Source organism: Phyllobates terribilis, unplaced genomic scaffold (genome assembly GCF_046119375.1).
Source record: "Phyllobates terribilis strain yellow unplaced genomic scaffold, ASM4611937v1 Scaffold_9__5_contigs__length_417890890, whole genome shotgun sequence".
Lineage (NCBI taxonomy): Eukaryota > Metazoa > Chordata > Amphibia > Anura > Dendrobatidae > Phyllobates > Phyllobates terribilis.
In genome coordinates this window covers 375,225,806-375,240,099 of record NW_027362769.1, presented here as the reverse complement: position 1 = coordinate 375,240,099, position 14,294 = coordinate 375,225,806, and the positions used below count along the sequence as shown (strand labels likewise).

The 14,294-nt window shown below is 47.8% G+C and overlaps 1 protein-coding gene and 1 pseudogene across 5 annotated transcripts; one reads left to right on the top strand and one right to left on the bottom strand.

Annotated features, from left to right (window-relative positions):
• Positions 1-530, bottom strand: part of LOC141162371 (hydroxyacylglutathione hydrolase-like protein) — a 35,734-nt pseudogene extending 35,204 nt beyond the window's left edge.
• Positions 252-14,204, top strand: LOC141162369 (hydroxyacylglutathione hydrolase, mitochondrial). Of its 5 annotated transcripts, XR_012250766.1 has the most exons (11): positions 907-1,041; positions 4,607-4,794; positions 5,266-5,330; positions 5,898-6,015; positions 6,111-6,219; positions 6,347-6,450; positions 6,537-6,638; positions 9,622-9,701; positions 9,975-10,059; positions 13,661-13,761; positions 13,917-14,204. XR_012250766.1 is itself a non-coding variant. In XM_073648415.1 (10 exons), exons 2-10 carry the CDS (start codon positions 4,690-4,692, stop codon positions 13,935-13,937), a joined length of 789 nt encoding a protein of 262 aa, XP_073504516.1. In that variant the 5' UTR covers positions 252-372; positions 4,607-4,689; the 3' UTR covers positions 13,938-14,204. The 5 variants fall into 5 exon arrangements, 4 of the variants coding, with proteins under 4 accessions (XP_073504516.1, XP_073504518.1, XP_073504515.1 ...); XM_073648415.1 differs by lacking the exons at positions 907-1,041; positions 13,661-13,761 and adding an exon at positions 252-372; XM_073648417.1 differs by lacking the exon at positions 13,661-13,761 and having other exon boundaries at positions 888-908.
• Positions 14,205-14,294: the final 90 nt, after the last annotated feature.

Here is a 14,294-nt window from a genome sequence, read left to right as displayed (position 1 = left end):
GCACATAGCCTAACAGTTTTCACATTCTTAAAAGGGGTCTGTACCAGGGAATGTTGGCAGTTATAGTTGTGCAAAACTTGCAGAGGTTGTGTTGTTCGGCTGTTACCATACACTGCCTTCTGCGGGATCTGACAGTTCATTGAGGGAACTGGTTAAAAAAAAAAAAAAGCTGCCAGAGACAAAATCACAGAATGTCTTGCAGCTGAACTTTGCCTATGTAAAAAGAATGTCAATTCCTAATATCACCACTAGAGGGAGCTCATTAAACCTCCATATGACGCCTCAGACATTCTGCAGCGTCTACAAGCAGTCGCGGGACGTCACCAACGACCCTCCCCACTCCTGCCCAATCATAGGACGCCAAAAATACCGGTTAGTGCAAATATGGTGGTGGCCGGTGGTCTCTCCTCCCTTTTTGTCCTCCCAGACGTGGCCTCTGGAGTTTGGCCGCTCTATCCTGGGTTACAGGTAGCCAGCCACTTTGCCAGCTGACAAGGCAAAGAGAAAGCTGATTGGTTCACACAGCATCGACCCCCTCGGCTTTTATTGGTTCGTTGTGCCCATCCCTTAACGACCTATCCGCCATCTTCAATAAGGGCAGTTTCCCTTTCTTCGTATATAACAGGTATTTGTTGTAGTAATGTGGGCTTCACTCGTGTTCCAGTCCAGCGTTGTAATGGCGCCTAGTATGTACAGAAAATAACGCTACTACTTTTGAGGGCATTTTCCATCAACATCAATGGTTGCCAGCTCATCGTGACTACTGCTTTTTAATTGCTTGTTGTTTTTTCAGTGTCCGTTCGTGATTGGCTGCTCTGTTTTGGACGTGGTTGCGTCACACGTTGGTTGGCGGCGTCCGCTGGTTGGCGTCGCGCCGTGCTTAGCGCTGATTGGCTGGCTGTCAGCAGGTAATGGTGCGCGGCCCTGCCCTGCAGTGAGTGAACTGAGCAGCCAGCCCCCTCAGCAGGATGATGTTTGGGTGCAGTAGGAGGCTGTGGTGCGCACTGTCCTTCCTGGGAGCTGCGGCTGGCTGCAGAGTGGGTATGTGGGCACAGAGGGGGCAGCACGCCCAGCCTGTGCTTATAATGTATGGAGAGGTGATCATTAGCATTGTCCCACTGTGGTGTGACTTGTGTTCTTACCCTGGGCCTGGGGGATTACTTTTGCCTCAAGAATGTGTCCATTCACTGACAGCAAGCAAAGGTATAGCAGATAGTGAGAGGCTGACAACTTTAGATAGTTGTCGCATGACCATGATGACTAAAGGGGGAAGAAAGTGCCCCAAAAGGAAGGTCAGGATATACGGCCATTACATTACTGAGGCTCTGCTGGAGCAGTGCGGAGGCGGCTGCGGTACATAATGACCCTCGTCAGAGTGTATCAGAAGCCTCCAAGCAGTGCCAAAGGGGATGAGGAGCGGAGCAATGAGGGCACTGCCTATGCAGAGCGCAGCAACAGAGACGAGTTTATCATCGGTTACAGCGCTCTGCATAGGCAGCAACCGAGATGCCAGAAGCCGCGGATGGAAACAGTATTAAATCAGGAGCCCTGCACTGCACACACCGCAGCACCATTTTTCCTTGTCGCCCTATATGGGCCCATTTTCCCGTGTAGCCCTATATGGGCCCATTTTCCCGTGTCGCCCTATATGGGCCCATTTTCCCGTGTCGCCCTATATGGGCCCATTTTCCCGTGTCGCCCTATATGGGCCCATTTTCCCGTGTCGCCCTATATGGGCCCATTTTCCCGTGTCGCCCTATATGGGCCCATTTTCCCGTGTCGCCCTATATGGGCCCATTTTCCCGTGTCGCCCTATATGGGCCCATTTTCCCGTGTCGCCCTATATGGGCCCATTTTCCCGTGTCGCCCTATATGGGCCCATTTTCCCGTGTCGCCCTATATGGGCCCATTTTCCCGTGTCGCCCTATATGGGCCCATTTTCCCGTGTCGCCCTATATGGGCCCATTTTCCCGTGTCGCCCTATATGGGCCCATTTTCCCGTGTCGCCCTATATGTTCCCATTTTTTTGTGTCTCCCTACATGTGCTCATTTTTCCTTGTCGCCCTAACTGTTCCTATTTTTCTGTATTGCACTATATGCGCCCATTTTCCCGTGTCGCCCGATATGCGCCCATTTTCCCGTGTCGCCCGATATGCGCCCATTTTCCCTTGTCGCCCGATATGCGTCCATTTTCCCGTGTCGCCCGATATGCGCCCATTTTCCTGTGTCGCCCGATATGCGCCCATTTTCCCGTGTCGCCCGATATGCGCCCATTTTCCCGCGTCGCCCGATATGCGCCCATTTTCCCGCGTCGCCCTATATGTTCCCATTTTCCCGCGTCGCCCTATATGGGCCCATTTTCCCGCGTCGCCCTATATGGGCCCATTTTCCCGCGTCGCCCTATATGGGCCCATTTTCCCGCGTCGCCCTATATGCGCTCATTTTCCCGCGTCGCCCTATATGCGCTCATTTTCCCGTGTCGCCCTATATGTGCCCATTTTCCTGTATTGCACTACATGTGCCCATTTTCCCGTGTCGTCATTTCTGTAGCCATTTTCTCTTTTTTGGCACCTTGTGTGCCCATTTTTCTATGTTGCCTTGCATGTGCCCTTCTCCCATGACCAATAGTTCCCAGTGTAGGAGGAGGTTGTACTTCTGTGACTGTGTGCAGAAGACGTGTCGCTGCTGACATGAGGCATCCTGGGGCTGCTGACATCACCGCGAGCGCCGTGTTCACAGATTTTGCCAGAATTCTGCCAGAAAAAAATAGTTCGAAATATTGCAACATTTTTGTGAAACTTGTTGAAAGCTGCACAGAACTTTTGCTACTTTTGATGTTTTTAAAAGGTCCCAGCCAGGTACGCCAACATTTTGTAAAGTGAGTGAAGTTTAGCCAAGAGGGACGCGGCTCAGAGCGGGCGACAAATTTATCATCATTTTTGCCACTAAAGTTTCGTAAATGAAGACGCACCGAGCGCCTGTAACCTACACCTGTTAGTGAATTTGGCGCATCTCACGCCGGCGGACTTAATGTCCGAAATAATACAAATCTAAGAAAGATTTGTACTATATTTTATCTCCTGTTGGTATAACATGTCTGTGCTGGTAAAAGTGCCGGACTATCAGATACCAGTGTCAAATGCCAGATGAAAAGATTGTGACAGCAAGTCTCAGTAGTAAACAGCAAACTCGGCTCTGCTACATCTGTACGTGTTTTTGTGTGTTTGGACCAAGCGTACAGTAAAGCCGAGCTGTCATCATGACATGGCATTTTCTGGTGCAAACAACCTTTGTGCCCGCGCCGGTCGCCCTATGAACGTTCTAGTTTTACAACTTGGTGTTTCAGTTTCTCAACAATTTCTAGATCTCTGCTTACTGCTGGGAAAGAAGAAGATTATAGTTTACATCCCAAGGCTAAAAAAATATCTGCTGCCATAACCTAAAACTCCTCATAGGTGAGGTTTTGTTACAATTGAATCCTGTCTAGCCTCCTAAACAGTCAGGGCTCCAGTGGCCGCACTGACACATTGTAACTTACTAATTACCCATTTTCCTGTGTTGCCATGCATGTGCCCATTTTCCTATTACACATATATATTCCTATTGCCTAAATATGTATCCATTTTCCTATTTCTCATATACTGTATGTGTCCATTTTCCTATATCCCATATATGTGCCCATTTTCCTGTTTTCTATATATGTGCCCGTGTTACTATATATGTGTCCATTTTCCTGTGTCGCCATGTAGTTGCCCATTTTCCTGTGTCGCCCATATATAGGCACATTTTCCTATTTCCCATATTTACCCATTTTCCTATATCCCATATATGTGCCCATTTTCCTATGTCCTATATATGTGCCCATTTTCTTTGTGGCCATATAATTGCCAATTTTCCAGTTGTAACAAACCCTCAGCTGGGAGAAACAGTTTGTTAGTTACACTTTTCGGTCAGTTTCTGGGGCAGTAAGTGTCTCTCTAGCAGATGTTATTGTCAGCCCTATTGGCTCTTACAGGTCACCCGGTCACACATGGCTCCTCTCCCTCTCTCTTCTCTACCGGTCATTCACGTGTGATCTGGTAGCAGCGACCCAGCATACATTTCTTATTATCAGAGATATATCAGGCAGAGCAGGTACATAGTATGGAATGCTGGAATACGTCCCAGTACAGCCCCCCATGAGAGAGGAAGTAGCTTTTCCTCCTACTCGAGCATCAATAGAAACTAATACAGCTGTAGCCTGGGATATAACTATAAGTTTTGAAATGTTACTATGACACAAAAAGTTTTTCACATTTTAGCTATTAATATGTAGCAGTTTTATTGTCCGGACCCCGGATTATCAGCATATACACCTGTGCTGTATTTGAGACTGATGTCTATGGTGGGCATCATCACTGACCCTGGTGTAAATCCGTTTCATCAGCCAAAACAGAGAAAAGGAAAAATGTGCTGACAGCATGGATGAAATCCACCGGTCACATCCCGATCTGTGTGGAGGGCTCACCATTGTGGGGTCTCTGGATTTTTCCATTAATTCTCCGACTGTTTCTGCTGAATTAGGATTATAATCACAGATCGTTCTCTTCCTCTCCTCGCCATCCAGGCTTTGCTCGGTTAGGGACCAGCAGCATCAAAAAAGCACAAGAGTCAGATTTCCGAAAGACCAAACTGATTGATCAGAGCATCATGAAGATTGAGCTCCTTCCGGCCCTCACGGACAACTATATGTACCTCCTGATTGACGAGGAGACCAAAGAGGCCGCCATTGTGGACCCTGTGCAGCCCCAAAAGGTAAAGAGTGAGGTTTACCATAGACAGACCAGAGCAGTCACCCTCAGATGCTGTATAGATCAGTGAGGAAGGAAGTAGCTAACTTCTCCTTTTTCAGACATTATACAGCAGTACTGAGCAGTGCAGCTGTAAATCTAGCTCTGGAGCGAGACAAAACACTTACTAAAAACCATCATTCCTCTCCTCACACCACCAAAGATTTCGATAGGCAGGTATAATCTGATTCCTCAGTGAGCTGGCAGTCTGTCTTGTCTTGACCAAGATTGATTTGAGCTTTTTTCAAAGTGAATGATGAGTTCAAGGGAAGGAGGAGAAGTGGCTGATAAGTGGAGAAAGAATCATTATCAATATTAAAATCCGTCCTGCAAATCAAAGCGATTTTGGCCTCTTTGCTGGCACACCATGGCTACGTTTTTTCTTGTAAGTCAAAGATATGCAATTTTAATTTAAGATTTTTTGGTTCCTTTATAGGTCGTTGAAGCAGTGAAGAAACACGGAGTGAACCTCACATCGGTCCTCACTACGCACCATCACTGGTAGAGTGTTACTCAGTGTACTGGTTTGATTACTTCAGCACATGGGTGTATCTGTAAGGGGTGCATAGACCACAGGCCGACTTATGAAGAATATGGGAGATTGTTGTCACATGCAGTACACAACCAGTACTTGTTAGAAATTTCTGCAGCTCCTTTAATGTTGCTGTAGGCCTCTTGGCAGTCTCCTTTTCTTCTTGTCTTTACCGCAATTTTTTTCAGACGTCCAGTTCTAGATAATTTTACTGTTGTGCCAAATTTAAGCCACTTTTTGATGACGTCTTCACAATGATCCATGGTAGATCTAATGCCTTGGACATGTATCCGTCACCCGAATGATAACTTTCAACGATGTGATCCCTTTGCTGTGTTGTCATCTGTTGACATTCTATGGGTTTTGCTGAAAAATGCAACTAAATCCTCCAAGATCAGCTAAACTTTCTACGGGGTTAATCACAATGACTGTAAATGATGGCAGCCATCTGCTGACTACTATGTAACATGAGGGTAAATGTGATTGGCTAATTCTGAACACATCCACCAATTATAAGATGTATTGTATTTCCAAAGGGACCATGCCGGCGGCAATGAGAAACTTGTCAAGATGGTTTCGGGATTAAAAGTCTATGGAGGAGACAGCAGAGTTGGAGCGTTAACCCAGAGGGTGTCCCATCTCACAACGTTTCAGGTGAGGTTCTTCTTGAGCAGCTTCTCCATACTCTTGTCTGTATACTCTGCTCCACACTCAGCTCTATGTAATTATTGCTTCTTGTATGTCATCAGCTGGGGTCTCTTCACGTAAAGTGTCTTTACACCCCGTGTCACACTTCTGGGCATATCTGCTACTACGTGACGAAGCCCAACAGCTCCGAGCCTCCGGCTGTTTTTACAGGTGAGCCGACTCCTAGTGGTCATTTAGGAAGAGGGTCTCGGGCTAGCACTTAATATACCATCCAGAGGTCCTGTGACCACATCTCTGACTTCTCTACTTTTCACATCTCCATCACTCTTCTCCTTAGGGGACACCCTCTTTGTGGCTGGTTGTGGGAAATTCTTTGAAGGGACAGCAGAGGAGATGTACCAGGCTCTGATCGAAATATTGGGACGTCTTCCTCCAGAAACAGTAATGACTCATTTTCATGTTATGTTTCTAGAACTGGTAGAACTTTCTTCCTTCCATGATGAATATATTATCTCTCCCTCTTGTAGAGAGTCTACTGTGGACACGAATATACAATCAACAACTTGAAGTTTGCTCGTCACGTGGAGCCCAACAATGAGTCCATCAAACAGAAGCTCGCCTGGGCTAAAGTAAGGAGGACGGAGATTTCTAGCCATTACTGACCACTGTAGCATTACGATCTCCTTATTTGTTGTAAACTAAACGTGCGTCCTTTCACATAAAAGCTATATAATCATCTTATTCTCCCTCAACAAGGTAAAACTGCTTTTGGTGCACAAACCAGTATGTCCAGGAACTGTCTCAATTATCACACTGTAACTTGCATCCACTCCTTTTAAGAATTTTGCCAGCACTATAGGAGCTGGAACGTCCTTTCTCTCACTTCCCAGCTCCCAGCATGCGTTGCTTTTGACAGTATCCAATAACTTGCCTGTCCTGAACTGAACTGAAAGACCGTTTTCCTGTTATGCCTGTTTGACAGAGGAGAGTAGGAGCTCCAACTTCTTATAGAACGACAAAGACCAGCCTAATATTCTTGTAGACAAAAACCCATCCTTACTTCCTGTAGAGTGACCAAGACCTGCCCCTTGCTGGTTGTAGAGTGATCAAAACCAGCCCCAGCTGGCTGTAAAGTGACCCAAACCGGCCTCCACTGGCTATAGAGTGATCAAAGCCAGCCCCCGCTGGATGTAGAGTGATCAAAACCAGCCCCCGCTGGATGTAGAGTGATCAAAACCAGCCCCCGCTGGATGTAGAGTGATCAAAACCAGCCCCCGCTGGATGTAGAGTGATCAAAACCAGCCCCCGCTGGATGTAGAGTGATCAAAACCAGCCCCCGCTGGATGTAGAGTGATCAAAACCAGCCCCCGCTGGATGTAGAGTGATCAAAACCAGCCCCCGCTGGATGTAGAGTGATCAAAACCAGCCCCCGCTGGATGTAGAGTGATCAAAACCAGCCCCCGCTGGATGTAGAGTGATCAAAACCAGCCCCCGCTGGATGTAGAGTGATCAAAACCAGCCCCCTCTGGCTGTAAAGTGATCAAAACCAGCCCCCGCTGGATGTAGAGTGATCAAAACCAGCCCCCGCTGGCTGTAAAGTGACCAAGACCGACCCCCGCTGGCGGTAGAGTGAATAAGACTCGGCCCTGCTGGCTGTAGAGCTACCGAGACTTGCCACTGCTGGCTGTTAAATGACCAAGACCTGCCCCCGCTGGATGTAGAGTGACCAAAAGGAGCCTACTCTGGCTGTAGAGTGACCAAGACCTACCCCCGCTGGCTGTAGAGCAACCAATACCCGCCCCCGCTGGCTGTAAAGTTTGCGAGACTTGCCCCAATGGCTATAGAGCAGCCAAGACCCGCCCGCGCTGGCTGTAGAGTGACGAAGACCCGCCCGCGCTGGCTGTAGAGTGACGAAGACCCGCCCGCGCTGGCTGTAGAGTGACGAAGACCCGCCCGCGCTGGCTGTAGAGTGACGAAGACCCGCCCGCGCTGGCTGTAGAGTGACGAAGACCCGCCCGCGCTGGCTGTAGAGTGACGAAGACCCGCCCGCGCTGGCTGTAGAGTGACGAAGACCCGCCCGCGCTGGCTGTAGAGTGACGAAGACCCGCCCGCGCTGGCTGTAGAGTGACGAAGACCCGCCCGCGCTGGCTGTAGAGTGACGAAGACCCGCCCGCGCTGGCTGTAGAGTGACGAAGACCCGCCCGCGCTGGCTGTAGAGTGACGAAGACCCGCCCGCGCTGGCTGTAGAGTGACGAAGACCCGCCCGCGCTGGCTGTAGAGTGACGAAGACCCGCCCGCGCTGGCTGTAGAGTGACGAAGACCCGCCCGCGCTGGCTGTAGAGTGACGAAGACCCGCCCGCGCTGGCTGTAGAGTGACGAAGACCCGCCCGCGCTGGCTGTAGAGTGACGAAGACCCGCCCGCGCTGGCTGTAGAGTGACGAAGACCCGCCCGCGCTGGCTGTAGAGTGACGAAGACCCGCCCGCGCTGGCTGTAGAGTGACGAAGACCCGCCCGCGCTGGCTGTAGAGTGACGAAGACCCGCCCGCGCTGGCTGTAGAGTGACGAAGACCCGCCCGCGCTGGCTGTAGAGTGACGAAGACCCGCCCGCGCTGGCTGTAGAGTGACGAAGACCCGCCCGCGCTGGCTGTAGAGTGACCAAAACCCTCCGCCGCTGGCTATGAGCAGCCAAGACCCTCCGCCGCTGGCTATGAGCAGCCAAGACCCTCCGCCGCTGGCTATGAGCAGCCAAGACCCTCCGCCGCTGGCTATGAGCAGCCAAGACCCTCCGCCGCTGGCTATGAGCAGCCAAGACCCTCCGTCGCTGGCTATGAGCAGCCAAGACCCTCCGTCGCTGGCTATGAGCAGCCAAGACCCTCCGTCGCTGGCTATGAGCAGCCAAAACCTGCCCCCACTGGCTGTAGAGCAGCCAAGACCCTCCGTCGCTGGCTATGAGCAGCCAAGACCCTCCGTCGCTGGCTATGAGCAGCCAAGACCTGCCCCCGCTGGCTGTAGAGCAGCCAAGACCCGCCGCCGCTGGCTGTAGATTGTTCAAAACCCGCGCCCCCCCATTCACGTAATCCCTCTCTATGTCTCTGATACTAGAAATGGATTACACTTACTTGACAACTTGCAGTGGACAGAAAGTTACAAGGCAGACAGACATCTAATGTGGTCACATCGTGACCTCAACACAATAGTCCTCAATAATCTACACCTGCTGGAACGTCATGTGTGACCTTGAGACGTTAATGAGGCTTCCAGCCCTAGACTTTTATGGCAGTAAGTGGTATCTGAGGGGTGGGCAGTACTGAGTCTCCATCAGAGCTCCCACCCTGCCTATAGGTAGTCTAAGACAGACTGGTTACTACAGACACATGGCCTGACAACCCTGTATAAAAAAAAACACTTGTTGATAGGCAGTGTGTCCCTAGCAACCAAACTTTTGGGCTTTCCCTGAAAGCTTTATTGATACTGTCCTTCCTGCAGAGACGGACAGTATGAGCTCAGCGTTCTGGAAATGATCTGTCAGATGTAGCAGTATGATGTCTGAATAGTTGTCAGAATGTCTACTCCTCTGTATAAGAACCTGCTCTGGGTTATTTTACCTTTCAGGAGACGTACAACAATGGAGAACCAACCATCCCCTCCACTCTGTCCGAAGAGTTAACGTTTAACCCTTTCATGCGGGTCAGGTAGGTGAAAATGTCTATTTAAAGGGATACTGCAGGCAGGACTGAAGCACTGTGTGTCAGAGCTCCAAAACCCCTGCATTGACAGTTATATGATAGAATTCTGCTTACCTACAGTCACCACTAGAGGGAGCTCACTGCATACTTTGCAGACATCGGACTCTATAAGCTCCCTCTAGTGGTGGATGCAGGAAGCAAGAGTTTTACGATTTCAGTTTTTGTCTTGCTATACACTGGTCTCCTGATTGGATTTTCTGTTTGCACCCCCAACCACAGGGAGAAGTCAGTACAGCAGCACGCAGGGGAAGACAACCCCATCTCGACAATGGCCGCCATCCGCAAAGAGAAAGACAATTTTAAGGTGCCAAAAGACTGAATCCATCTCCGCAGCTCAATCTTCCAGATCACTTTTTTGTTCTTCGTTTGATTATCACAAGTCTGAGACCCAATTACTTCACCTTGTCCTGTCTGACCGTCTCCCATAATTTTGCTTTCTCCAAAAATGGACTTTCTGAGTGCAAGTGAATGTGTAAAAAGGATGTTGTGTGAGCGTGCAGAATCTGCTCAGCGAGCGCAGCGGACGTATAGATCTCCAAGAGCTGGCGAAGAATATAACCCTGTTCACACTGACGTCACAATAGGCTCTGATTCAAACTGCAAGGGTTCTACACTGTTTTGTGTCGGCTCTGTGTGAACAGTCTAAAAACAATTGTCGGGGTGTTTTTTTTTTTTTTTTTTAATTGAGGTCATGATATAGGATTGCTTTGTCAGATACTTAGAAGTCTCGGATTTTTAAAATCGCCTGAACTGAGTCAAAAGGCAGGAACAGGTTTCACGGCCGCGGTCAGACACCAGGATATTAGGTATAATGGCCCCCAATAAAATTCCTCCAATGGTGGACTGTAAGGAAGAGGACCCTATATGTTCAGCTGATCGTCCTGAAGAAGGGTCACCCAACACCTACAGGGTATCGTGGAGGTGGTCTCTCCAGGCCGATTCTATAAAGTGTGTTCTTCCTTAAAGGGGTTGTCCTATAAGTAATATTTATCAGGAGATAAATGTATAATCCATTGGGGTCCGACTGCTGGAACATTCACCAATCTTGAGTTCGAAGGTCCCAAAATGCCCTGTCTGAATGGAGCGGTAGTGAGCTTGTGATTACTTATTGATCAGTGGGGGTCCGACTACTGTAATCCGCACCCAGCGGTTGTGAATGTACATACTCCACCAACGCTCCATTCGTTCCCTATGGGGCTACCTAGTGCTGCACTCGGCTTTTTCTGACAGCCCCATAGAGAATTATTGGAGGGGCGCTCAGACTTGCGCAGTACCGCTCAGTTCTAACGAGTATTAACGTGCCTCTTCAGAGATAAAAAAAAAAATCTGCCAATTAGTGCGGATCTTAATAGTCGGACCCTCTTTGATCTCTAACTGGTTTTCACCAGAAAACCCCTTTAAGGTCTTAGTCCACTTTGGATATCCCTTTTCTTAGAAGGAACTTCTGATTATAAATATATTGACAATCACTAAGATACCAGTAATGTGAGAATCTAGTAATGTGGGAATCTATCAAGTATTTAGCTCCACCACAGCTCTCCCGCAGGGGAAAAAAGGTATTACAAGATTCTCATTGAAATCAATTGACTGTCCATGTAATATGTGGAAATGTCGGGTCCTCCAGATCAACAGACATCCGGATCTCCGCCATATTATCTCAGATTTCCCTAATGGGGTACTGGATTTGTAGGTTCTCTAATATGGACAACCCCTTCGATTGGTAGTTTGGGGTGATTCAGTGTGTGTTGTTTCTTCCACTTGGCTTTATGTTACAGGGGTGTATGAGGGTAAAGATGGCGGAGGGGAGGCATATGTCAAGCACTAGTTTAATTCACAAGACGAGGGCTACAGGATGTCTTAAAGTCACGCAACGTAGGATCTCAGCCGTTGATAGTGATGGTGGTCGTTCACATGTCCTGCAGGCTTGGATCCGGCAAATTTGCGGTTCCTGATTTTTGATTCCTCATTCTCACCAGCAGCGGCTTCCATGTCTGATTTGCTTTCTTAGAATATATAGTTGTCCCAAGGAGGGGGCTATGAATTGGACCCCCCCACCTCCAAGCCTGGATAATTACTACCGGCCCATGTTGCACTTTTGTTGCCCTTTTTATGGAACGTGTGCTCTTGAGAAATGCAGAATGTGTTCCATTTGTTGCAATAATCACTCGTGTATATAACATGATAAAGACAGAATATATATATATTTATCTCTATTAATATGCCAGACTGCACCAAGGAGGGAAGCGAATCACTACATAAGCATAATATTAAGGGTATGCAGACTTTTGCAACAATTTGCGTTTTCTGAAAAGAAGACACTTTGCAAAAAAAAGTCTTTAAAAATCTCCTACCGTTTTGTGCCTTCAGATCCTGTGCAGACTAATGTGTCTCCATGGTTACAGACTACAAACAAATCCTGCGTAGTCTGATCCTGCAGGCACCTGTTACTTACTCTGTTGCCTCCTGAGCGCAGTTACCAACAACACGGGGTCTGTTTGTAGTCTATAAGTGTGGAAACACATAGGTCTGCATTGGAACTGCAGAGCTAAAACGGTAGGAGATTGTAAATCAAGACTGATTGGCTTTTATTTTTCATTTTGGATTCACTGGACTGAAGGAATAAGTTTGCCATGGTTCTCGAAGAGATTGTTTTCATGGCTATAACCACTGGCCGTACTCTGTAGTAGGGGGTGTAGACTCTGTGATGGGGGGTCTCTCACTAAAGCGTTGAGAGAAATAAAGAGCATCCATCTCTCTGCATCTATATATTATATGGTCGCCCATTTATTTTAATGGACACCATGTAATACCACATTCCACCAGCAGTGGCCACTGTAGCACAAATGAGAGGCTGCACGGAGGATCTTCAGCGATCACTGCTGATCGGGTTTGGTTGGGAGACCTCTGACCATGAGTCCAGTCTGCTGCTGTATGTAATGATCGGCTATCCAGCATAATAAGGGTCAATCCCGCCGTGGTCTGTTCTGGACAACGCTGTGTAATAACATTGTAAAGTACCTTCTGCAATAAATCACACATCACAGTGACACATGGAGTATCTAAGCGTATTCTGTTTGATACTGTCTGGTAAGCTGATGTATCCAAGCCCACCTTGTATGATACTGTCTGTTGAGCTGGTGTATCCAAGCCTATCATATGTGGTACTGTGTGCTGAGCTGTGTATCTAATCCTATGTTGTGTAATACTATCTGATGAGATGGTTTATCTAAGCCTTTTGTGTGTGATACTGTCTGGTGAGGTGGTGTATCCAAGCCTATCATGTGTGATACTGTCTGCTGAGCTGGTGTATCCAAGCCTATCGTGTGATACTGTCTGCTGCTAAGCTGGTGTATCCAAGCTTACCATGTGTGATATTGTCTGCTGAGTTGTTGTATCCAAGCCTATTATGTGTGATACTGTCTGCTGAGCTCTTGTATCCAAGCCTATCTTGTGTGATACTGTCTGCTGAGCTAGTGTATCCAAGCCTATCATGTGTGATACTGTCTGCTGAGCTCTTGTATCCAAGCCTATCTTGTGTGATACTGTCTGCTGAGCTGGTGTATCCAAGCCTATCATGTGTGATACTGTCTGCTGAGCTGGTGTATCTAAGGCTATCATGTGTGATACTGTCTGCTGAGCTGGTGTATCTAAGGCTATCATGTGTGATACTGTCTGCTGAGCTGGTGTATCCAAGCCTATCATGTGTGATACTGTCTGCTGAGCTGGTGTATCTAAGGCTATCATGTGTGATACATTTTGCTGATGCTGGTATATCTAAGCCTGCCTTATAAAAGTCAGTCTGCTGAGTTGATGTATCTAAGCATGTGCAATTCTTCCTGTAACACACGAGTTATAATACTTTCTGTGTATCTAAGCCCAACATGTGGGTTTCACTCTTTACACAGTACCTACCTTTACTGTAAACTTCCAGTCTCTCCACCGGTCTGACATGGCTGATAACAGCGAGCAATAAATTACATTCAGAACCACAACAAATGGGAAGAAGGTAGGGATCAGGTTTGGGGGTGACGTGTGATCATTTTGGTGTCTGACTTCCCTTTCTGCCCTCATTGCGGTAATGGCTCTCCAATCTATACCAATCAGCAAATCTATTTCCTTTTTAATGGTGCCGCCCCTTTTACAATGAACCACGTTTTACAGAGCTCTTCATCCCGGCTGTAGCTGGAGGACACGGAGGTTACTGGAAAAATCTACAATTTTCCTGAAGAAACCCAAATCAATGCACAATTAGGAAAAAAGGACAGAGACAGAGCCGCTGTGATACGGGGGTGCAGATATAGAGACCCTGGACTGAAGGAGACATGATGCGTTTTGGGACCAGACCCCTCATCTGGAGCTTCACATCTTCTTCCTGGAGATATCACTGCAACTCGTATATAATAATATATATCTACATATATAATAAATATGTGGCAATTACAAAAAAAATTTTTAAAGAGGGATCATATTTTTTAAATGACTCTTTCTGCGTTATTAGTATTTCACCACTAGGTGGCAGACTATGATCAACATTGCACT